This window comes from Anguilla anguilla, chromosome 3 (assembly GCF_013347855.1).
Source record: "Anguilla anguilla isolate fAngAng1 chromosome 3, fAngAng1.pri, whole genome shotgun sequence".
Lineage (NCBI taxonomy): Eukaryota > Metazoa > Chordata > Actinopteri > Anguilliformes > Anguillidae > Anguilla > Anguilla anguilla.
Genome location: NC_049203.1, coordinates 55,974,390 through 55,998,096, shown reverse-complemented (window position 1 = coordinate 55,998,096; position 23,707 = coordinate 55,974,390). Strand labels below are relative to the sequence as shown.

Genomic DNA, 23,707 nt, shown 5'->3' with positions numbered 1-23,707 from the left:
AGAAAAGATTCAACCCCCCCCCCCCCCCCCCCCCACTCTCCCAACCCCCTTCCCTTGCCACATTCCTTTAAAGTGTTGATTTATTTTTCTTGAATGAAGATGTTTAGGAGTGGATGACCCCCAGAGATCACATTCTCAGACTCAAACTGCTGAGCAAGAGAAGGAAGCGTGGAAGGTTACCCAAGTTTAGTTTAGTTCATTGTTTCGGTCAGCATTCTGGTTAGTCTGGATTCAGTCAGCACAGTCAGCCAGTCAGCCTTTGGCCTCCAAGCGACTGACCACTGGCCAGTTCTTTTACATGTCCAATCAATTCTTTCAGTGAATGAGTCTATTGGTCTTACGTCCTCATTCCATCGTTTGGTTTATGTATGTATCAATTTGGCCAGTTTTCTAGGCAGTCTTAAATAAGAAAATTTATGTTAGTGATTCTGAACTAGCCTTAAGCAAATGTCAGTTTGTTTCTCAAGGAGTCATTGGCAAGACTGAATAGGCTAGTTATCTAAATTGACATCAGTCTGAGATAAGTGCTTGTCCAAGTGTATGATACCCAAGGGGTGAGCAGTGGAGGTGGGGGTGGCGGTAGGGGACACACCTCATTGCAGAGACTGCCTTATCTGAAACTGCCATTCCCAGTGTCCTGACCCTGTTCAGTTGTCAGCATTTTTTTGTGGTGCTGCTGAAAAGAAGTACAGCTGGGAAGAGGAGTGGTGAAATGTGCAGCTTTTATGCTGAACATTAGCCTGTGGGACACTAATAATTGGGTGCAATTTTTGGTATGTTTGGGGATCTTGACCACACATCCTGTGGGGTGTTCAGAACAGCCTTGCCCTGAAGCTGGTAAAATACAGGCAGGATTTAACCCTTTATATAGAGTCGAGGTGGCCAATTTCATAGCTGAGAATCCCCTGCTTAGACTCACTAACTGGCTAACCCAAAACACATGGTATGTGTCAGACACATGAGTCCCTGTAGCCCTATAGAGTTGAGCTGTACTGGAATGTGCATGTTTGAGTTCCATGCGTATACGCCTAAGACTTGTGTGTTGCAATGTTTTTGTATTTCTTCTGTGAATCTTTAGCTATGTCTAGGTGAACTTCATATCTTCATGCAAACTGGCTTGGTGGTGTGGTCATCTTTTGACCATTACCTAAGTATTGTATTTTAAATTTGGCGTTAGAAGGCATTAAGGTACTGGAAATTTGTGTAAAATCTAATGATTAATGAAAATAAATAAAAATACATATTCAGTGTTAATTAGGGCAGCCTGCCCAAATAGATTTGCGCCTGCCAAAAAAGATTTTTCAGTATTTAGCCTAGTTGTTTATTTCTGTAAGCAACACACTATGCTTTCGTATTCATACACACTGCCGACTGTTATTTCTCTAATGAGCTGCCCCTCCCCCATAGCTCGTACTGGCACAAGTAGAACAGTGAATCCACAAATCAGTGCGTGAATGCGAAAATACTGTAATTTGGAGGGCAGTCCTGCATCCATATCTATGCCAGGTAATTAAATGTTTTAAGTTTTACAAAATTGGTAAAATGTAGCCATTGTTTTGCATCTTTTCTCAAAAGAAAGCATCTTCTGCCCTAAGCAACACTGGAAAGTTATCAACACTATGGATTATTGTTAGCTAGCATTTAGCAAGCATCAGCGTTCACCCAGCTAATGTTAGGCTGGATGGCTAGAGTTAGCTAATGACAATATTAACCTTTTGCTTTTGACGGAGATGAGTACAGAAATTTTTTTTTAAATTAAGACTAAAGGAGGAGGGGTAGAGAAACTGCAGTCTATGGGGTAATGTAGCATGACGTAACGTAAATCTAACGCATTACATGACTGACGTACAGAAAGAAGTTTGACTGCTGTTCTCAATTTTACGTTCATATGTGAGCTTGCTACCAAATGCTTAATTGGTAATGTTATCGTATAACTGCTAGCAGTACTGTGAGCCTTTTGTTCACATACAAAAATAAGGAATGTAAGTACATTGGAAATTCAAATGAACACGATGCTTTAAAGTAATTTTTTCCATTATCATTCAACATTCGGCTCTTCAGCAGCAGGCCTACTTGGATGGAGTGACTTGTCTCCATGTCATTTTCTCTCGCTGGAAATTCAAATGAACACAATGATCCCTCTACCATCAGGGGGAACACATCTGGTTGGCCAACATCTGCACTGCACTCATGAAGCGTATGACGAGAGTGAAGCAAATCTCTTCAATAACTCTGTTTTGGGTAAATTTGGTGTTAGAAAATTGCGCACTTTTGCCACTTGTTCAGAGGGCAGGCATAATTTGATTAATCCTTAAACCCAACTTTTTACATATTGACACATTGAAATCCTACATTGGCTTAAGAGTTCTGATCTTATGTTACTTGATTATGAGCAAATGTAATTGTTCTTGTGGAATTTTCACTAGAGTGGTGTTCAGTGTTTGGTTTTCATACTTCTGTTTGACAAAGACTGCCAACAATCAATTAAAGATGACTTTTTAACAGCATTCTGTAATTATTTTTTTGTTGGACCAGTGCTGCACAAGTGCTGTACAGATTAAATTACCTTTACAGATAAGAGATGTTAAAAGGTACAAAAACTGCAATGCCTCTGAACATGCACTTTTAAATGTTTTAACATTTAAACCATAACAATTTTTTTACTTTTATTTGTTACATTCTGTATCATATAATGAACATTGTGGGCTACTGTGTTGAGTATGGCTTATCACTGTGTGCATTAGTACCCTGCCATTTTCAAAATACCATTGTATGTAGGCTATTCAAACTAGCGTCAACCCCAAACTATCAGCATCAAGTCAAGCTCAAATTTAAGACATAATATAAAATACAAGTATTAACAGTGTTGTAATGTAGAAAACATTTAGCACTTAAAATAGAGACATAAAAAATAGTAGTACATTACTTTACTCTGGGTGCTATTGCAGTTTAGTGAAAATTACTGATTAACTGGGTAGACTTGATGATTAGAGGAAAAGTTAACCATCCAACAGAAGTTACTTTGTTGTACCTTAAGGATAGGACTGTACGTGCATCTGCTTCTGAGTGTGTACTACATTTAAAGCAGGATTCAATCAAGGAGGTTTCAAAGCCAGAGGAAGGTTTGCATGTATAAATTTGTTGCAGTAAAAGTGAATTCATGTTAAAGCATTTAGGAAAAATTAGAAATGATTTAGTCTAAATTGTAAATAATGAATATTCCCAATTTGAATTGGCTGAGATGAGCTGTCAGAATAATTGAAATGGCAGTGAATCTGTGATGTACTAATTAAAAAAAAAAAAAAATAAAAAAAAAAAAGGACTTGGTATCGACTATCTGTAATTCTCTGCGTTGTGGAGTTAGCCATGTTGTGTAAATTTAAACCTGAGCAAGCTAGCATGAAATGCTAAATGGCAAGCTACCATTTCAAAACTATTGTTGTGTGGCAGTCATGTATCCCTTAAGTAAGGATCAGTCTAGACCTACAAATTCTGCATTTCCTAGTACATGGAGACAAAAGCAGATATTTGATGCAGCATGTAAATCTGCCACCACAGTCCCATTTTCGCACATCAGGACTTCCATTTCAATCCTTCAGTTTGAACAATATTCCCAATATGTACTGATGTGAAAACTGAAATGGAGGCTATAAAATTGTAGCAATCTCTTAGAGGTTTGGATTGTGAAATTAACATGCCATTTTTATTGTGTTATTTCTTTGATGATGACACTTTCAACAAAGACAAGTTACACAGCCTTCTAAAAGAATTTGGTTATGTTACAACACCTTCCAAAAGGGAAATGTAGGCTATTTGAATAGAACTTGAGTGGTTTTCTTCATGTTGCATAGCTGATGTAAAGATATGTTTGACAGAAGGCAACAAAATCAGATCTGGTCAGGTTCACGGTGCTGTTCTCTTACTGTTGATCATGTCTTGCTGAGGGGAGGTTAATCGCTTTGAGGGTGGAGCCGGAGCGATGGAGTCGACCTTGTTTTGGGTTTAAGAGGCTTTGCTGTGAACTCTTATCTCCATTCACTAGACCCTGGAGCTGTGTTTAACAGGGTCTAGCCTGGAGGATCCTTTAAAGTCCAGCACCATCAATTAGACTAGTCCAGACCCAATAGGCTACCCATCAGTTGGGCAGAATTAGCATTTTAGTACTTATCAGGGCAGCCATTTGCACCTAAACGCACAATCCCAATGGGAACCCCCTATTGAGTCTACGCAGGAAGAGCAGAAGTCATAGCACTCCAAATAATAAATTAAAACACACGGGCTGTGGGCTCTCTGACTATAGCTCACTCCATAACCCAAGTAGCTACATGTAGCCTAGTATAGGCCTAAATGCTGCTCTCAAAACAGCTCTGTATCACATGGATAATGGTGGAAACATGGCAAGAAGACCAGATAAGAGATGTTTAAGCAATGATAACTGCCATAAATGTAATCAGTGTAATAAATGTCCCATGAATGGAACCATATCCTGTTTCTAATGTAATTTAGGGCATGCACAGCAGCAATATCTATACATCATTGTGTGTTTTAGATTCAATCACCCATTCTTTATGTGTCCTTTCAGTCCCCTGGGTGTTTGTTTAAGGAGACCAGTGTGGCAGTGGCTTAACCACAAAGTGAACTATTAAACTTCACTCATTTGCGCCTGAATATTACGTGTAGATCTGTGTTACGCTGATGTAACGTAAATAAATACATTACAGTGACCGGCAGACGTACATAGGCTACAGTTGGCTATGTTTACATGTAATTAGTCACCTCCCCCCTTCTCAATTTCTAATAGAAATGTCTGTGTTTTTTGCAGTGCGTATAATTTGGGTTTGCATTGATTTACGGAATACAATTGAATTTAATTGGCTGAACATATGTGGTTGGTAAGAAAATGGCACAGAAATGCTCATGAATTCTTTAAGCACAGATAATTAAAATCATGAACATTATTTTATCTTGTATTCATTTACTGTAATTGTGCTTTTGGTTGTTATAGGGTGCTAATTGTTGACCTTTTCAGCATATTTTAACAGCCAGAATATTGCACACCATTGCACATTTCCTAAATGTTTAAATGGATTTCAGAAATTAACACTTTTTTCATCACTTATTTTTCAACAGCCCTGTTATTCAGCCATCCATCCATTTTCTAACCTGCTTATTCCTGGTCAGGGTCATGGGGGCCTGGAGTCTATCCCAGCATGCATTGGGAAAGAGGCAGGAATACCTCCTGGACAGGCCGCCAATCCATTGCAGGCCTTATTCAGCTTTCGGCTGATTTTGGCCTAATTTGAAAAACACAGTACATTTGCTGAGATTGCATCTGGACCATTTAAATTACATTTACATTTTAGCCATTTATCAGACACTGATATCCAGAGTGACTTACACAGCTTACCTTCTTTAATTAAAAACTGTTTGTACAGCTGGATATTTACTGAAGCAATGCGGGTTGGGAACCTGCTCAAGGATACAACAGTAGTACCCCACTGGGAAATTGAACCTGCAACCTTGAAATTACAAGCCCAGCTCCACTGCCGCCAAAGTTTAATCAAGTTTAAATCAAAGTTGACTTCACAGAAAATCTTAAATGTTTTTCCATTTGCTTTGAGTAGCCTCTGATTTGTTTTAATGACAAACACACACAAGGAAATTGTTTCTTATCCAGCTACACTTCTATTAATTTTAAAAGCTTTAACTCAGGTTTATGTTTTGTAATCCATTACAAACCCATGAATGCTTTGCTCTTTCTTTTCTTCTTGCAAATTGAATTACCAAATTGCATTATTACTCATTCTGTAAAAAACAATGATCACTTGAAGACATAAATAAGAAGTCTGAATGCTATGCTAAGCGGTAGATAGTCAGTTCTCCATATGCTAAACAGTTTTTGCTCTTGCTGTGTAGAGTGGAAGTTATATTAATGTAAGCAGATCACTCATAATGTATTAGCAGGGATAAGGGATATAATTCAGGTTATTGGAGAAAGACAGGAGTGTCCGCAGATGCCTTGACGTGTAAATCTTGAACTTTGACAATAAATTTTATAATAGAAAGTGAATCTGATTAATGGGTCAGAACTGTCACATGAACACACTGTTAACTGACTCATGAGATGGTTGCAGTGGTCAATTAGTGTAGTGTAGGATTTGGGCTACACGTTATCCAGATTTGTGTTGCAATACAATAGCACTCGTAAAGTACAGGTGGGTTTGGCCCATGTCCATATGAAGGGAAATGAAGGCAAATTCTCCTGTTCAAATATTGTCTTGCAGTGCTAATGGTTAAAGGAAAATACTCTGAGCTGGCTCCCAATAATATCAACAGCCTATTTCTACTCCTTAATAGAAATGTTATTTTCCTAACCCACCAAGATGTGAGGACCAGACCTTTGTATGCAACTTTATCTCTGTGTGGCCACGAATCTTACTTAACAAAGTAAAAATTCCAGACAAGGAAGACGAGCTGGTGTCGGAATGAATGTATACTAGAGTCTCTGTCCTTTGTTTTGGGCTGGTTCCATTGGTTGCCTCACAGGCCAACCCAAAAATTGCATGTCCCGAAGGGTTTTCGAATGGAAGCATGAAGCTGCATTGGCGGCTCTGCCGTCAGTCCATTTCTGGTGCATTTTTTTGGTCAGTGACGGGGAGAGGAGGGATATTTTGTGGCATAGCTTTTTAGCGTCCCTGCAATGGCTGGGTAAACAGATGGGTGTTCTCTCCCCAGGAGCAGGCCGTGAGAACGAACTGCTTTGGAACCCCGATCGGGTTCAGTGAGCAAGGTATCAGTCCACTTTCTGTTTAGACGGCACTGTATTGATTTTTCCTCAAGAGGCAGGAAGTGAGTTCATCGGGGTTTTTCTTTCATGTTGTCCGGATTACAGCACTGTGCAGGGAGTCGGTGTGCTGCTGAGTTTGTTTTGGGTTGTCTTAAGGCGGCTGTTAAACCATTTTTGTCTGTCACTGGTTTGTTCACTGTTGTTTTGCATGCATTTGCACTCAAACTAGGGGACCACTAATAGGGAAACTCCCTTTAAAGCTCTTATCTCAGAGGGAGGCAATAACAGCACCACAGTGGTTTATTTTTTTCCTTCTCCAGTGGGCCATTTGGTGAGGGCAAGGTCATTTCACTCACATTACCGTGTGAATGGTGCACCGCGGACCCATTCAAAGGGCTGTCACGGCTGGCCCTGCCCCTCCCTCCTGTCACTGGTCAGCCGACTGATTGATTTATCTTATTTAGTTGTTTTCCAGGAGGCCGTCAACTCAGTGACATGACTCATTGTCCACTGTGTAAAAAGAGGATAGTTTTCCCAGTATTTTGAATGAGAGCTGGATCAATTCATTTGCAGTTAACACTGTTTCACACTATTTTGAGCATTAGAACACATCCATACACAATTAAAGAAGTTTCAAAACCAGGAGGTGCACTGCAATGTAAGCTACGTTTGTTGAATCACATTTTATTATTTGTTTTCTCTGCTGGTGTCAATGTCCTATATGACACAACATTCTTATAATCTTACACATTGTGTAACCGAAGCAGCTATAGCAATATATTTTCATTGGTGCAACTGAGGTGAAGCTTGCACAAGCATTTATCTGTCGTACCCACTGGAATTTGTGATAAATAAGGAGTATTTCGATTTTTTAAATACAAACTTCTATCTGCATGTGAGGACGTTGTGTACTGTTGTAGCACGTAAAGTAATGAATGTAGGCCTAATAGTTTGTAATGTGATGTTTTTAATGTAATGTTGCAATGAGGAAAACATAACATTGTAATTTGTAACATAGTAAGGAGTTCGTTTGCTCTGGTGCCTTACTTAAATGGCTCTTGTAGACTAGCACAAGAAATGATACATCCTGCATTTGTCTTGGAACAAGAAGATCAATATGTAGAAAAAGAATAATAACATTCACAGAGTTACCTTTGTAATGTGCATAAGCCTAGCTAACTAGTGACATGTTAGCTTTGCTCATTTATTATAGGCCTAGTTAAAAATAAATATAAAAAATTAATTTACATAATGCTAACTTACTTGCCAGGCATTTACTGAAGGAAAGTTCTGCTTAGAATAGTAATTGTAAGTAATAGTAAGTATTTTAAAGCAACTGGATATCTTTTTTCCTTTGAATATGGCTAGAATATAGGCCTATATTATTAAAATTAATAAGATCACCGATGTGAAAGTCTAGATTTTTGGACTGCTTTCAAAACAGTAGATTGCTTTGCACATTTCTCTGAAAGTTTCAGAGCATATTCTTTCAGAAAATGCTGAATTAGGCTATATTACAGGAAATTTATTCATTAGAGCCATTCCAACGAGGTATAGCCAAATGTTCCCCGTGGCCTGTGAGGAACTACAGAAATCCTTGAAATCGGCCTCTGGAGCAGAGAAGATGGAGGCGCTCTTCTTTTCAGCCATCATTTCTCTGGCTGCATGAAGGGGAAGTCTGTGCAAACCAGATTAGTCTAAGAAGAACTGTAAGAGGCAAACAGACCAAGGAATGTGAGAGCACACGACTCCAAGCAGGAAGATTCCTCCTGAGTTAAACTTTTTTTTGTTTTTGTACCACGAAAACAAAAAGCTTACTGTTGAGCCACTCATGTGGCTGTGAGGGTGGGGCGTACGTCTTCTTTTTTTTTTTTTGTTGAATTTGGGGAAAGTTGCAGCCTTGTGCTCACTGTGGAAATGTGGGCTGTCCTGTCTGCCACCCCTTTTTGAGAGTCTCAGAGAGACGTCGGGAGGTGCCAGCGAGATGCACCGACGGTGCGAGCGAGAGTAAGCGTTTCAACCCCGTGAAAGGCGCTTTTGTGCTTTTTTCCCCCCCCCTCCCTCGGTTGCCGTGCGCTTTCCTCTAGTGGCACATAAGACGGCAACAATATTCTCGCCCACTTCGACGTTGAATTGTGTCCAAGTGTGTCAGCGGCCCGGTCTAGCTGGAGCTGGAGCTGCAGTGAGCCGTCCGAGAGCCTCCCTCTGTCTGCTCCAAGCAGCTTTGCTCTCATTAGTGCTAGGTGTTGAAACGGGGCCATTCGAGGACGAGCAGTCTGCTGCACTGACCTCAGATGCATGACCACGCTGATAGGCTGCCGGTGTGAGAAGTGGGGTTTTCTTCTTTTTCTTTTGGCCCTTTTTCTCCTCTGCTTGGATTATAGAGGGCATTGTGTGGGTGTGGGTTGTTGGGGGAACGAAGGGTTAAAAGCACTTTTGAAAAGAAAGAAAGAAAGAATTTGGAATTGGGGGAGAAATTTGGACGTAAGATTGCGCTTGGCAAGGTCGTAGGCCTCAGGATCATGGGAATGGGGTTCCAATGGAGAACAAAAGTGAGGCTTTAAAGCTGGGTACACCTAAACCCCCCCTCCTAGGGTGTGTCTTTATCCATGTCTTTTGTGCCGGGCAGGGCCGTTTGGGATATCTGTTGTGGGTGTTTGGATCTATTTGTGAAACGTCTCCACTCTCTTTTTAAAGTGGTTCCTCGTTTTAATGAGAGGGACAAATCCAACCTTAAACATCATGGCTGTCGAATGAAAAGGGAAAATTAGCTGTGGGGGCAGGGGGGGGGTGGGGAGTGAGGAGAATGGAATTCCTCCTCGATTCGTCTTTGCAGCTCAGAAGCAGTGTCTGGTTTAGACGATCATTGTACTTGTGTTTAGATGATCATGGTAGGGTTTCTGTGGTGATTTGCTGACTCAGCTATTGATTGGCAGACTGAACGCATGCCGTGTGGCTGCTGAGTGTATTTTGAAAGGATTTACATGTGTTTAGACTGATTTAGAGGCTCTCCCAGTTGTCTTTTGGAATTCTGAGTTCATTCTCTTGTGCATAACTGATACAGATTGCACTGCAATATCATAATTGGGGTGTGTTATTGAGTAAAACAAAGTGTAATAAAACTTGAATTTAAAACACATTTTAATGCAGGAGAATATTAATTTTTGTTTGCTTATTGAAATAAAATGAATGTCTAAAAACAGTGAAACCACGTCTGTAATTGGGCTATCTCTACATATGTCTCATGATCTACATGAAGGTAATGCAATTTATAATACTTCACACCTGACATGCCCACATATAGCAGAATGGATGCTGAACAACAGTTCACCACTTGCTGTTATTTCAGAGTAGTGAGTGGTTAACTATATTTTCCTGGTGGAATACAGCTATGTTTAAATCTTCCCACACTAGGGTGTTACAGTGACTGCCTCTAACTTCCCATTTCTCTACTCCTAATGGAAAAATGTTCACAGAGTTTGTGACTGCCCAGTGCTCATTTCCTCAAGACTTCCCGAAGATGAGTTGATCTAGCTTAAACCTTCTAGCCAAAAAATCCCAGTCGATCATGGCATAATAGTCACTGACTGACACAGATTCAGTCTGCTTGCCATGTAGGCTTTATTGAGCAATCTCCCACTGGAAAAGCTGTCAAACGTTGCTGCTACCTGTGGAAAAGAAGCCTGGCAGAAGAACCTGAGCCAGAGGAGTGACCACACGCATTCTCAGACACACAGAGAACGTTGTGAGTCGGGTGGTGAGCAGATGTTCTCTGGGCTGTGGGCCCTCCATAATACTGCTTAGACTCACTTTGTGGTCTGATAGTTTAATGATTTTCTCGCTGAAGAGATCGTCTTCAGCACTGCTAAATAAGTCTTTCTGTAATTGGAGCACCGTTTCAGTGCTGTTCTTGGATTGCTGCTAAAGAAGGGGTTGTACAGAGACATAGGCTAGCTGTCTTAAAGATAACCTTGAGGTCTTGTATGAAAAATACTGTTAGTTTATTGTACAACTGTTGCTTAGTATTAACATGGCAGGGTTTGCTTGTATCAGTTCATTTGGTCAGTTCTTTTAAATTGCTGTTTATTTTTGAATTGTTGGGCATTCCAATTCACTGACTCCCAAGGTTGATTTATATATGTTTAGTGCATTCACTGACCTTCTTGTGATTTATTGTCTCAGAAAACAGCAACAAAATTGAATGCTTTAAATGAATAATTCCCTGGGGGTGGGGGGGGGAGTGAAAGCATGGTTAAATTTTGATACACAGAGTTCGCTTATACAATATGGTCTCATGCTACGTCCCAACTTGATTAATGTCCTGCCCCGAAAATGACCCGGTCCTAAAATGGCGATCAAGGCTACATACGGGTTCCAAAAAGCATACTGAAGTTTGAAAGCGATAGGACCTATTTGTTAATGCAAAACATTTAGCGATTGGGATGCAGCCTCAGTTGTTCCTCTTGGCAAGGCATATAGCAGCAAAGCTGTGCCTTGGCTTATGTCAGACCCGCACCCACTGTTCTGCCATGGCTATATTCAAAGCAGTGAGACATTGGGAACCTCTCAGTCTGCTTGCTTAGTACATGCCTGGCATGTGAAAGGAGACTTTTCGCCATATTAAATGTTTCAATATGTCGTAGTATCTTATTGCAGTACTTAATGACATTTTGTGGGTATAAGAATTTGTCAGTTTGTTGAGGAAAAAACATATGAAAATACTTTTTTTGTCTGTTGCTACATGTTTGGTTTACTAAAGCTATATTTTTCCATAAGGCATTGCTTTCTAGCTGCCTGCAGCTATGCTAAAAACTTAATACATTACAGTCTGTGAAACTGTTACGGTTGCTGCCTTGAAACTGTCTGGTGATAGTTTTCCATTGTAGAAAGACAGACAAAACAAAAAATGTATGTTTTTGAGTGAATTTGGCCTTTAAAGCATGTGTAGTATAGGCTTTTCAGTGTAAAGTCAGAAGAAGTCTCAGATGTGCACATTTCCTCTGTCTCCTGCTCGTAGGGTATGTGCAGCTGCATGTGTCAGTTTGGCATCAGGTGATTATGGGGCACCAGAGCGACAAATCGGCCCTGGTACAATAGCGGGCACCAGGCCATAGCGGCGGCCCACACCCTGTTATTTATAGAGCGTCTGAGCGTGACCTCACGCTCCCTGGCAACCCGGACAGAGCCTTGGACACAATGAGCGCATTCTTCTCCCCTGCAGGAACGCAGGGTAGCTTCCCGTCGGCTGCAATTTTCTCTGCCATGTTCCTGCCTGAGGGTTCCAAGATGGCCTGCGCTACTTTCTGGGGTTTGTGACCTGCAAGCCGTGTGTTCATGCAGTAGGTTTCCCCCCAGTCGACCCCTTGCAACTTAAATGGTTCACAGCATGTTATTGTCCGTGCCATATTTCCCCAGGAAATGTGTGGCTGCAAAGCCAGTAAGCAGTGGTGGCCTAGGCTACGTAGCAATATTCAACCATCCAGCATTGGGCCCCAGTTTCCAGGGTTGCACAGTCATTGACAGAATTACGGTCTTGTCCTTCGGAGTAGAATTGCATGTTTTTGAATGCCATTTTGACATGAGATTAAGGTTTTTAAATCGATTTACAACCGTAGTAATTTATTGAACGTCAGCCGGTCTGCTATGAGTTTAATAAAGTGCGCTCTTCAATAGTTTCACCCAGTTAAGTAAGCAAGTGCTGCCAAAAGTTTTCTATTTACATTTGCTGATGTTGAATATGGCTTCTATTAAAAAACCTCAATGGTCAATCATTTCTACCTTTTTTTTCTCAGTGGAATGAAAATAAGACTACCTCTTCAGTCCTGGTTTGCTCTGACAGGAATTGCTTGAATGGCTTGGACTGAAACAAAACCGAGGCCACACACTGGGTTACCTATGCTACAGAACAGCTGCCATGATAAACACGAGAGATTTAGATACTTTAAAATTGTCTTTATAAAGTCATAGTTCTGTGTTTTTTTTTGTACTTTGGGTTTGGAAGTTGACATAAACTTCAATTTCACACCCCCCTGTTTATTATTTATTTCACTTTATTTAAAAAGTGTTCAAACTGCCTGCTAGGTCTAATGGAAATAAAACTTGTATTTGTTTGATTCAGACCTGGTCAAACCTGGTGTAATTGAGTCTGCCAGTATGACCAAAAAGCAGGGTTTGCACTTTTTGAGAGTATTTCATTGGTTCCAATACACCAGACAAGATCAGTAAAGCGTAGAAAAGTATTTGAATCCAAAACAAATACGTATTTGACCCAGGTCTGGTTAGGTTTGAAGTTGGGTGGACTCTGAGGTCAGGGACAAGGTGCAGGAGAGGTTGGGGGGGGGGGGGGTGGTAGGGGGTGGTGGTGTGAGGGGTACAGTACATTGCTCTTGGCCGAGTGAGCGGGGCGATTGGGCGGGAGAAAATGGGATTTTGGAACGGACTCCAGCTAGTGTCCCTTTCTATCTGCTATCTCAGAGACCTGGGGAGCATAGGCAGGGTTTACTTTACAATACTCTGCCATAGTTACTAAAAACGAACTTTCAAAGCCATTGTGTTTTTATTGTGTTAAAGCTATTATTGCAGTGACTCTTAATCTTCTAGCATTTTGAGTAATTAGACCATTTTAGACCCCCTTCTTTAGTCATTTCAGTGGGGTTTCTAAAGTCAGTTTAATGTCCAGGGATAAAGAAGCACAGGAATGGTCTTTGTGTGCAGTGCGGTTCTGGAGTCCATTCCTTCAAGGTTGTTTTCACAACGGTGACTAATTAAAAACCAAGCAAACATAAATCCTGCGGCAAAGTGACGTTGCCTACCCCCGGGCTCGGCCGAGCTGCGTTTGAAGAATGGAGCCGGACGTCGTTTCATGTTTGATGGCCGCGGCGAACGGTCATTCCTCGGGGACTGCGCTGGAGAACACTAGGAGAGAGCTCCGAACCTGCACAAGGCCCTCATTGTACACCCACCTCACCGTCACGGGGGACCGCGAAAACCAGCCGGCGCCCGCCCTCGACTAAAATAAAAATGGAAAAAGGCAATGGAAACGTAGGTGTGGCACACGCGCTCGTAGCGGCATGGTTATTTTTATCCCTCTCTGCCCAGGAAACCTTAGAAACGCCTCAGGGAAGAAAAGGGAAGGTGGTGGCCCACAGGCAGAAAGTCTGGATCAAGGCCGGAGTTGAGGCGGGCTAGGAGAGATACAGCAGGGAAAAGGTTACCGCTCTTCAGGGTTGCCAGGGGTATCGCGAAACACTCTGAAACCTTTTTTTTCCTCCTCCCTTCGGAGCACATTCTTTAAATAAACACAAAGGGCGAAAAAGTTAGAATTAACAAGAATTGCTCTCCATTACATCATGGCTTTGGGCGGCCATTAAAACAGTCCTTGGAGAGACGGAGTTGGTTTGATGGGGAACACAACGGAGAACGCAGCGGGCACGGCGTTATTTCTTCCGTTTGGGTTTTTTTTTTCCAGAAGACGAAGTCGCTCCGGTTTCCCCTGCTTGTGCAGTCGATGAGGTAAGACCATGTCTGCCTGATGTTTTTAATTGCCCGAGGAATGGCAGAACGCTCTTGGCACTCTCGTCCTCACAAAGACGGAGGCATCAGTTTGGCCGGGGCGTGCTTGGAACTTCATGTCAAGCGAAAAGTAATCCTGGGTTTCGTCGCTTGCCTTTTTTTTTTCCAGTAGGATCGTTTGAAAGTCATGGTGTTATTAAATGTTTTATTTATTCAAAATGTGAGCGTTTTTGTATTAGCGTGCCTTTTCTGGCCTCAATGGTCCTGTCTTCTTTCTGGTCTTGAATTCACATGGGGAAACTGAAAGGCTTTCCATGTGGAGGCTCCGCACTCACACAGAATATGTGCGTCAATGACTTTACAATCATCCAAGCGAGAAGATAATCGGATCTGTGACATAAGCGAATAAACTTTTAAAGCTTCAGAATTAACCTAGGCGTTTTTGGCTCTGGGGACGAAACGCGTAGCCAGCTTGATTTGCCTGGTTGCAGATGAGGCAAATCAAGCCTTGCATCCCTGGGAAGCTTCTCTCCTACATTTCAGTTTGACAGGAGAAAGAGGGGAGAGAAAAATGTCCTGTGCAACTGTAATTGCAACCATAAAATCTGAATTATGTTTCCATTACATGCATTCTTTGCTGTTCTCCCCGTCAGTCCCTGTGTCAGTGGGGTAGAATGTGAGGAGAGAGTGTTGTTCTACACAGCAGTCTGGCTCCGTGCTCATATTGTAACAGCAGGAATATAGGATGTTCAGTTTTAACAATGGAACATTCAGGAATGTTACGGCGTGCTTATCTTCCTGTAGCTGCAGTCTTCTGGCGGACGTCTCTCTTCTGTTCTCCGAGCTTCCTGCTCCATTTTGAGGTCACGTGAGCTGAACAGGACCTCTGTGCCGCTCCCAATTGTAAATTTATGCAAATGCACTGTGGAAAATATCTGTGCCTTCACATAAACATCACTCTTTTTGCTCTGAATATCCTCCATCAAACCCACAGAAATATTCCTACAATGCATCCATGTTTCTCCACCACAAACCCCAGGGCCCCTGTGAACATTTGACTTTGCTATTGTCTCTCTCAGCGACCGCAGGATCGGATGGGGAGAGGGTTGTTTGAGGGTTTTAAGATCCCCTTTTCTCATTCTGCAATGGGTCCACTTTACAAACTGCCTGCCTTGTCATCTTCACTTTCCACTGTGTGTGAAGGAGTGTATGTGTGTGTGTGCGTGTGTGTGTGTGTGTGTGTGTGTGTGTGTGTGTGTGTAGGGGGGAGGTACCAGTCTGGCTCTGGTCCTGCCTTTCATGCTGGGCACACTAAAGCTTCTGCAAATGTTCCTCATTTATGTCCTTGGAGGTAGGAATGAAGAGGACTCCCATGTGGAGTAGAGGCATATGGGAGTCATCTTGGCCCGGCAATGCCTGGTTCATCACTAAAACCTCAGACAGGGACTTCAGAGAGGAGGCAACTCTGGAGAGCTTAGGTTCAGCCAGGGCTGTTGTGCAATGGACCATGGGGGTTGTGCAGGAGAAGCAGCCTCTCCTTATTATTGCAACAGAGACAGATGGTGGGAAGCGTGGGAGCTTCACCATTTTGGCAGGGAGAGCTGAGATTACGTGAGTGCTCTGTTTGGGTGAGTGTGTCCATTTAGGTTTCGAGGCTAAAATGGCTTCCTCGCCACAGGGTTGGGTGCTGTATAATTTTGAAAGATTAAGCCTAACTAATGGCACTTTTGGTAAGTGAGCTATAAGCCGAGCACTTGTTGTTTGACAACATACTGAAGTTCATTTAAAGAGTAGTGTTGACATTATCACATATCACAGATTTTGGGGATAACCATCTTTCTCTGAAAGCATTTTGATGTTATGCAGCTGGATTATTGTCTGCTGTATGCAGGCTGTTGTAAGGAGGTTTCGGGGTAGGTAGCTGCTTGGCTGGTAGCCGTGTACCATACGGAATATCACAAAGTCTGTGCATGCAGTCGTGCGTTTTGTGACCTCTGACCCCTCTCTCCCCACAGATCGAGGACGGGGGAAAGGCAGCCCAGTGTAAGAAGCTGAGAGTGGGGGACGAGCTCGTCAACATCAACGGCTCCGTACTGTACGGCTCTCGCCAGGAGGCCCTCATCCTCATAAAGGGCTCCTACCGGATCCTTAAGATGGTGGTGCGCAGGTAGGAGCTTCTGTCCCTATAGGTCCCCTAAGTCAGGTATTCAGGAAGGTCTTTTCCTTACTGGTGGAATCTCACATTCTCCGATCCATTACTGTAACTCTCCTGAACCTCTTGTAGAGTATACCCCATTCATCCCCACCTCACATTCCCCCACCCCACATTTTTGGCGGTTGGCTAGTGTCTGAATCCGCCAGTCTGGTTGTTGCTCAGCGGATTGTCACATTTGCTTGCCCCGGACCGATGGCGGAAATCTTGTGCTTCCTAAAATGGCGCGTTTCTTTGTTTTACCTGTTTGCTTTGGCTAATCTGTTCCGAGCTGACGTCAGGAGGGCTAGCGGCCGGACATGAGGTTACCTTTGCCCTCTAACACACCCTGTCCATCCCTGTGACCATAAGCACTGTTTACTTTGAGTCATGCAAGAGGGCATGCTCACACAGCTCATGGTGCGCCAAAATGTAACAGTGCCTTGCAGTGGTTGATGTTGGAATTACAAGGTGTATATGTTCTAAACCGAGTGAGGTGTTTTCCCTTTTCACTTTTTCTCTTCATTGAAATGCCTAGTAAACCTGTTATAAAACAAATGAAATTAATTTATAAAATAAACTAAAAATATATTTCCCTGCAAATTTTTGCATATGCAATGGGAGTTCTTAGCATTGCAACTTATCTGGGTTATCTGGGTCTTATCATAAAATGCTACTTTCTGTGTCAGACAGTTTGCAGGGTGATTTTATTACAGGAAATGTCTTAAAAAGTTTTAGAAAAATAAATCTGTTTGATTCTTGGCAGATTGCCTTTCTTGAGCAGCATGCTTTCCTCAAACCACCCTTTTAGCTCAGTGCTGTCTGTTTTAGTGTTGTTTGTGGTAGTGCTACAGTGCATAGATCTACCAAAAAGTAATTGCAGAAAATTCAGCGAGCAAGAAAGCAGATGTGTGCTCCCAGCAAATGCATTGATTAAGTGTAGCGCTGCACACAACAGTAAACACTGCTTTGATACTGTCTGGCATGTGGGGGCTGCATAATGGGGTGGACTGGATCTGTCAAAGGGAGTTCTGTAAAAGTGCCAAGGCCAACTGCATTCCGCTCCATTGGCTATACATCAAAGCCAAATGTCCCAGCTGTGTCTCCAATCCCACCCTCCAGAACCTCCCTTGAACCCCCCCTACCAGACTCCACTTCACCCGTTTCTCCATTAGAGTATTAATTAACGAATGGAGAATCCTATCACAGCTCACAGTAGCACAGAGGAAGCTGCAGAACGGGACTGGGCTGCACTATCCCAAAGAGACTTAACTTTAATGACGTGGGTTGAGTCGGGGACTGGGGGCGTTTAAAATGGAAAAATTCTTTCAATAAAAAAAACCAAAAAACCTTATAAACACTGTTATTATCAATTGTGGTTTTCAAGTGGCGGGCTTGTGGCAAGTAGTTGCAGTACGATTGGCCTCAACTGCCGTTGGGTTTGTGTCGGTACTGGGGCTGAGTCATCAGAGGGCTGGGGGTTAAAGGAGAAGCACTGGCAGGGCCTGCGTCCGTCATGAGTCGCGGCGCAGCGGTCACGGTCAGCGCTGTCTTACAGCTGACGGCGGAACTTCGGTCCAGGCTTTGCGTAATCCTCATTAACCCGCTGACCCTTGCTTTCTGCTCGTGTAGGAAGCGGTTTTATCAGCGCGCTGGCGAACTATGAACTTGCGTCTCCAGCGCCGTCACGCCGCTCACGCTCTGGCCTTTCTCCGGCGCCGGTGCCAAAATCCACACGGCTTGCGCGGACGAGCCAAGAGCTGGGGAAAATACCCAGGGCGCTGATTTTTACTGTGGAAAATGTTACATTAGCTACTCCCCGAGACCCATTACTGCTTCTTGTAAAGCTCAAGGGAATATTTGACGACGTGTTCATGTGACGATAATGGTGGTCATCAAGAGCGGCGCTCCTTGGGTAACCAGTGTGGAAGAGTGGAGAAAGGAAGGGCTTCCTGGGTCTTCCTGCCAAGTGTCTGTCAAGATGCACTTGGCTGGAAGGCTACAAAAAAAATGGGGATTTTTGTAACTTTTCATTCCTGCTCATTTTTCTCCGTTTTTACCGGCTGGACTAGGCCTGTATATCAAGCTCATATAAAACTTACTAGACGTGAAGGGAGGCCCAACCTAGTGGAATCGAAGACCGACACTAGTAGTCACATGTTTCTCCTGATTTCCCAGTACCATGTTTTCTTCATTCTAGAATTCATTTGAATCCTGGATTCTGTACTAATTTCTTTATTTATGAAAAGACAGGCCTTAAGGAACGCTGTGTGTTCTATGTGTTCCTTAAGGCTGTGGCGCTTCCTTTACAGTTCTGTTAAAAGGTGATGTGGACTTGTTTGGGGGAAGACTTCCAAAAAGGCATTTCCTCTTACTGACCTGGCCTGATTGTGCTTCCTTTTGGTGCATTCCTTAGGCACACATTTCCAACCCCCTGGAGTGTGACTGAACACTGAGCAAACCTTAAAAATCTATCATATGGGAGAGAGCTATGCACAGATTGTAAAATGTCTGGCTGTTGTTGACCTCCTGATAGCCGGATAGATCTTTGGACCATTTGTGGCTCTTCAGAAACAGGTCACCACACTTGGCAGCTTTAGGGTGTGGACAAACATGCCCCCCCCCCAGTGTTTCCCACTCAGATGCTCCCAGTATTAAGGGTTGCAATGCACTCCTTCAAATCCTATGGAATCCATACCAGTATAGGTTGTTGTAATTCTTTTCCCTCCATAACACAGTTCTTCCAGGGCCCACAATACAGACCTGAGTTACATGATGGGAAATGAAACCAGATATAGTCGGCGTGAAGACTCAAGGCCAATTCTTGATTCCTGTGTTATGAATGGATTTTCTTTGGTGACTGGTAAGGAGAGCAGCCAAGGGTGATTAGTCAGCCTTTCCACTCTCCTCACCACACTGCCTCTCACAGATTCCTTGGGCATCAGATCACACTTCCTATTCGGCTCAGTATTGTTTTCCTCCACTCTTCCTGTGACAGCCCAAGATGTTCTTCCAGATCCATTTGAAACTGAACTTCTGTTCTTTTACCACACAGCAGGATCTGGGTGGGTGGGTTAAAATAACCCTGTTTACGCCGGTTGGCTCGTTGCCAAATCGAAGGGAAAAATGGTTTGTTTTGACTATTTAGATTATGATGTGTCTGCGTTGACCAAGGGTGCAGAGAGGACAGGAATGTGGTGTTAGGAGGATGACCGTGGAGGAGGAAGATGTCTGCAGCATCAACGAGAGGATCACAGCTGTTGTAATAAATGCACTGCTGGCAAATTACAACAAAAAAAATTTGTGTGGATGGACATCCCTATACACAAACATTGAAAAATGGTTTCCGTTGGCTACTTTGGCATTTGCGGTTCCAACTCCATTTACACTAACTTGACGTTCAGTTGAATCCTGAGCAGTTTCCCCACTAACACGCTATTAAAAATGGGTCTAAATCCTTCTTTGAGATTTGGCATCTCTTGAAAGTAGTTTTCACTGTGTGTCCCTAACTGCCATAAGAAAAGTCTGGTAACATTGATCTGAGCATGTTGCTCGCAGCCCATGCACCAGCGAACTCCGTGTGACCCCCGCCTGCCTTTCCCTGTATTGATCGCTGTCTGGCTCATCTGGCTTAGGTAAAGAGTAATGCATAAAAGAGATGTGTCACATCAGGTGTAGTGAGGTAGGAACAGGAACAGCAATGTACAATAATGTGCCCAGCAAAAATAAACATCCTGCACAATGTCCTGTGCTTGATTCATTACATCCGGAATGCAATGATTAAAGTCTGGCAGACAAGAGTATGAAGGATCCAAATCGTTAAACTTGTGGGAACACTGTGTTGAGTGAATTGTGACAGTCATTAATCCCACAATTCCTGGAAGTGGGGTTCAACCGCTAAACTTTATTGCGCAAGGAGCGTTAATGCGAGAAAGCATTGAAAAAATCATTCAAAAGTATTTTAATTTAAATATTTTGCCTGAACGGCAGCGGAAGCCGCTTAAATTTAACGGAGCGTGGATTTGTTGTAGGAATAATGTGAAAACATATAGGCTATGTAATTATGGAACAATGGAAAATAAAAAATGCCAGTTGAATTTCCTGCGAAGGGGATTTATTGTGCTTTTCCTTTAAACAAAATAAAATAAAAAGTAAACACCCTCCACTGCACCCCACATGATGTTGACATTGGAGTGTTGGACACCCGAATGAATGAGGTTTTCAGTTCCGTCCATGCACCCAGCAAGAGAAGCAGAGTGTGTCAGAGGCTCAGGGCATTTGCAGTCAGGAAGCGGCTCGATTCTCCTGGGCAGCCCACCGCGGAGACGAGAGGCAACCGCGCTCTTCTCCCGCTGTGCCAACGAACGGCAAAACAAAAGCTCCCCTGCGCCAAACAAAACAATGGACATTCCTGGCATTCTCAGGCCCCCTTCCCTTCTTTAACTCTTCCTGTGTTCCCTCCAGGAATAGCCGTTTCACCAACATTTCCAGTTCCATCGCCGTGTACCGCGCTTATTGAGCATTGTTATGCGCGCATTGTTCGTGTTTGTTTGTGCCGTGGGCGTGCATGTGTGTATGTGTGTGAGTGTGCATGTGTGTCCTTGCACGCATTGAACAGTCGTTTTACCGCTTTTCTGTCTAAATGCCGGTCAACAGTTCAATTAAGCCTCACGACTAGGTAAAACTGAGCAAAAATGAATGTACCAGGATTGGGAAGCACTGTGCTATGTACCTGGTTCCATTTTTTTTGCTAGAACATGTAACTGAAATGCATACTTGAGCACAACAGTGTAGACAATCTTTCATCCTAATCAGGATGTAACATTATTTTGAGACTTATCTTGTAGAGGTTCCTGGTAAAAGAAATGTTTTGATAGACTTATGTAAAAAAATATATACTTACAATGAGGATTGTATGAGGATTTCCTTAATTAATTTTTGTTCTGAAATAAAAAATTTAGGGTTTGGAAATTAGGGATACAAATTAATTCAGATGGCTTCATTTTACAGTCAGTTATTATAAAACAATTTATCCAGGCTAACAAACATTCTCTTGAACAATTCATTTTCCACCATATCTTAGAAAGAGATCACCATACCATAGATAGATGTCAAATCCAAATCAGAACTTCAATATGCTTAATCAAATGTTTGAGACCACCTAGCTAAAGCAGTAGTGTTTGGTGTTGTGTATGCTGGCCTTCCTGATGCCAGCTGTACCCAGGAGTACCTGTGCCCATGGTGATGCAGGTTTGGCTGCTTCTCTTCAGCAGGCCATGCCCAACCTCATGGTGCAATACTGACTCCTCTGGTCAGTGGGATGTCTGTACTGCTCTGGTTCAATGACTGTGCAGTCTAGCTGGCTGACTGCAGTGTGAAGACAGGTGGTGACTGGCAGCATGTATTTCAAAGGACACATTCGCGTGTGTGTGCAATACCAAGTTCAGTCCCAAAAATACTTTTCTGTAATAAAAAAATAAAAATAAGAAAGAAGTAGGCCTATACATTTTGAAGACGAGGATTAGGGGCTTTACCTAAAACCTGAACCTGAAACCTGAAACCTGAAACATTTGGGACCTCTAACTTCAGAGGTTGTTATTTGCCTTTTGGTCTATGTATACAGTTGTCACTGAAGGGTTTTGTGTATGATGTATATTTTTCATACTTGCAGAAGTGTCTGACGACCGGCCAGCTTTACAATAGCTAGTCTAGGTGCATTGTTGGGTTTTGGTTTAAAGCAAGGCAATACACTGTGATGCAACATCACAAAGTGATATCAGCTGCTACTTATTTTCACTCCGCAGTCCACTTGTTGAGCTCACACAGGCTATAAGCTAAAGCGTTACCTATGCCTGAATAGATATGCAAGAGAAAACATTCTTGTATTTTGTATTGCAAGTTATAGTTAACTTGAAAGTGAACAGGACTTTAATGTAGTAAATCAGAAAATAGATATTTCTCTAAAACAGCCCTTTGCTTCTCTTACACACCATGGGCACACTATTTATCGTACTTTGGAAAAAAAAAAAGTGACTTGAACAGCTGTAATAGCAAACAATTACTCCAGTTAGCCAGCATTAGGTAAAGTAAATAGATGTGTAACTTGTACCTGGCTGGTGGTGGTTAAATTCTTTGGGGAACAGCAAAATTCATGGATTAGTCCTGTGTAGTGGAAACATTTTTCATAGCACCCATTTTGCTCAGCTTTTAAGAAATAAGATGAACAAAATAAAAACGTGAAAAAAAATTTTCAGATATATCTAGCTTTATTTTATACTGTAAGCATATACTGAAGAGAATCTATTATATTCAGATGTTATTTCAAGAAATATGTTGTTTGAAAAAGGTTTTATTTGTAGAGCACACATTGCGCCTGTCTGCTACTTTACTGGGGATTGTACCTTGATCTCTGCAAAACAGAGAGCTTTCCTCTTTCTAGGGTGAACAAGCAGCCCTTCTGTTGCCTGTGGTGACTTTTCTGCCAGTGTCCTCCGGGGGGGTGGCAGGCAGACAGTGGGGGGGGGGGGGGATTGGGGGGGTTCCCAGCGTGCCTAAAAGGCTGTTTGTCGACGTGGCGCGTTCTTGCGCATTCCTCGCTCGGACAAAAAGAGAGAAGCCCTCCAAACCCAAAACAACAAACAGGGCATTGTGCTAGGAAGTCGTGCCGGGCTTCACCCTTCCTGGACGGTTAGAGCTAATGGGCCAGTCTCGCCTTCTTGATTAGCTGGAATGCAGCGGTGCGGTGCTCTCGGGCTGTTTGCGGGAAACGGGCGCCCAACACAAACAAGCCTGATTGCAGCCGGGGAGCGGCGGGTGGCTCGCTCTGGGGAGGGACCAGTCTAACCTCCTCCTCCACAGGACGGTACAGTGTGACGAGCGTCGCCACACCCCGGCCGAGGCTCCCCCCCTCCCCCTCTCGCTCCACGTCCAGCTGCGGTAGCCTCCACCTGCAGGAAATTGACTTGAGTGGACTAATTACGCCGCTTCTGTAATTATTTTCTCGTTGTGTGGCGCTGGATTTCTCCCAGTTCAGACCGTCCCAGCAGCCCCAGTGAGTTAACCCTTTCACGCATTCGTCGTTTTCTTTCCTAAATAATCTAAAAGCTCTGTGCCCATTGGTATGTGTCCACAGATCAAGAAAGAATGGGACCAGTACACCTCTCAACACACATTACATTACATTACATTATGTAATTGCACACACATTGCAAGTGTTG

The 23,707-nt window shown here is 42.9% G+C and overlaps 1 protein-coding gene across 1 annotated transcript in view; it reads left to right on the top strand.

Moving 5' to 3' along the window:
• Positions 1-23,707, top strand: part of LOC118224258 (protein Shroom4-like) — a 40,983-nt gene that overhangs the window by 2,572 nt on the left and 14,704 nt on the right. Inside the window, exon 2 of the mRNA XM_035411584.1 lies at positions 16,315-16,466. Coding sequence (XP_035267475.1) covers positions 16,315-16,466 — 152 coding nt within the window. The remainder of the gene's footprint in view (positions 1-16,314; positions 16,467-23,707) is intronic.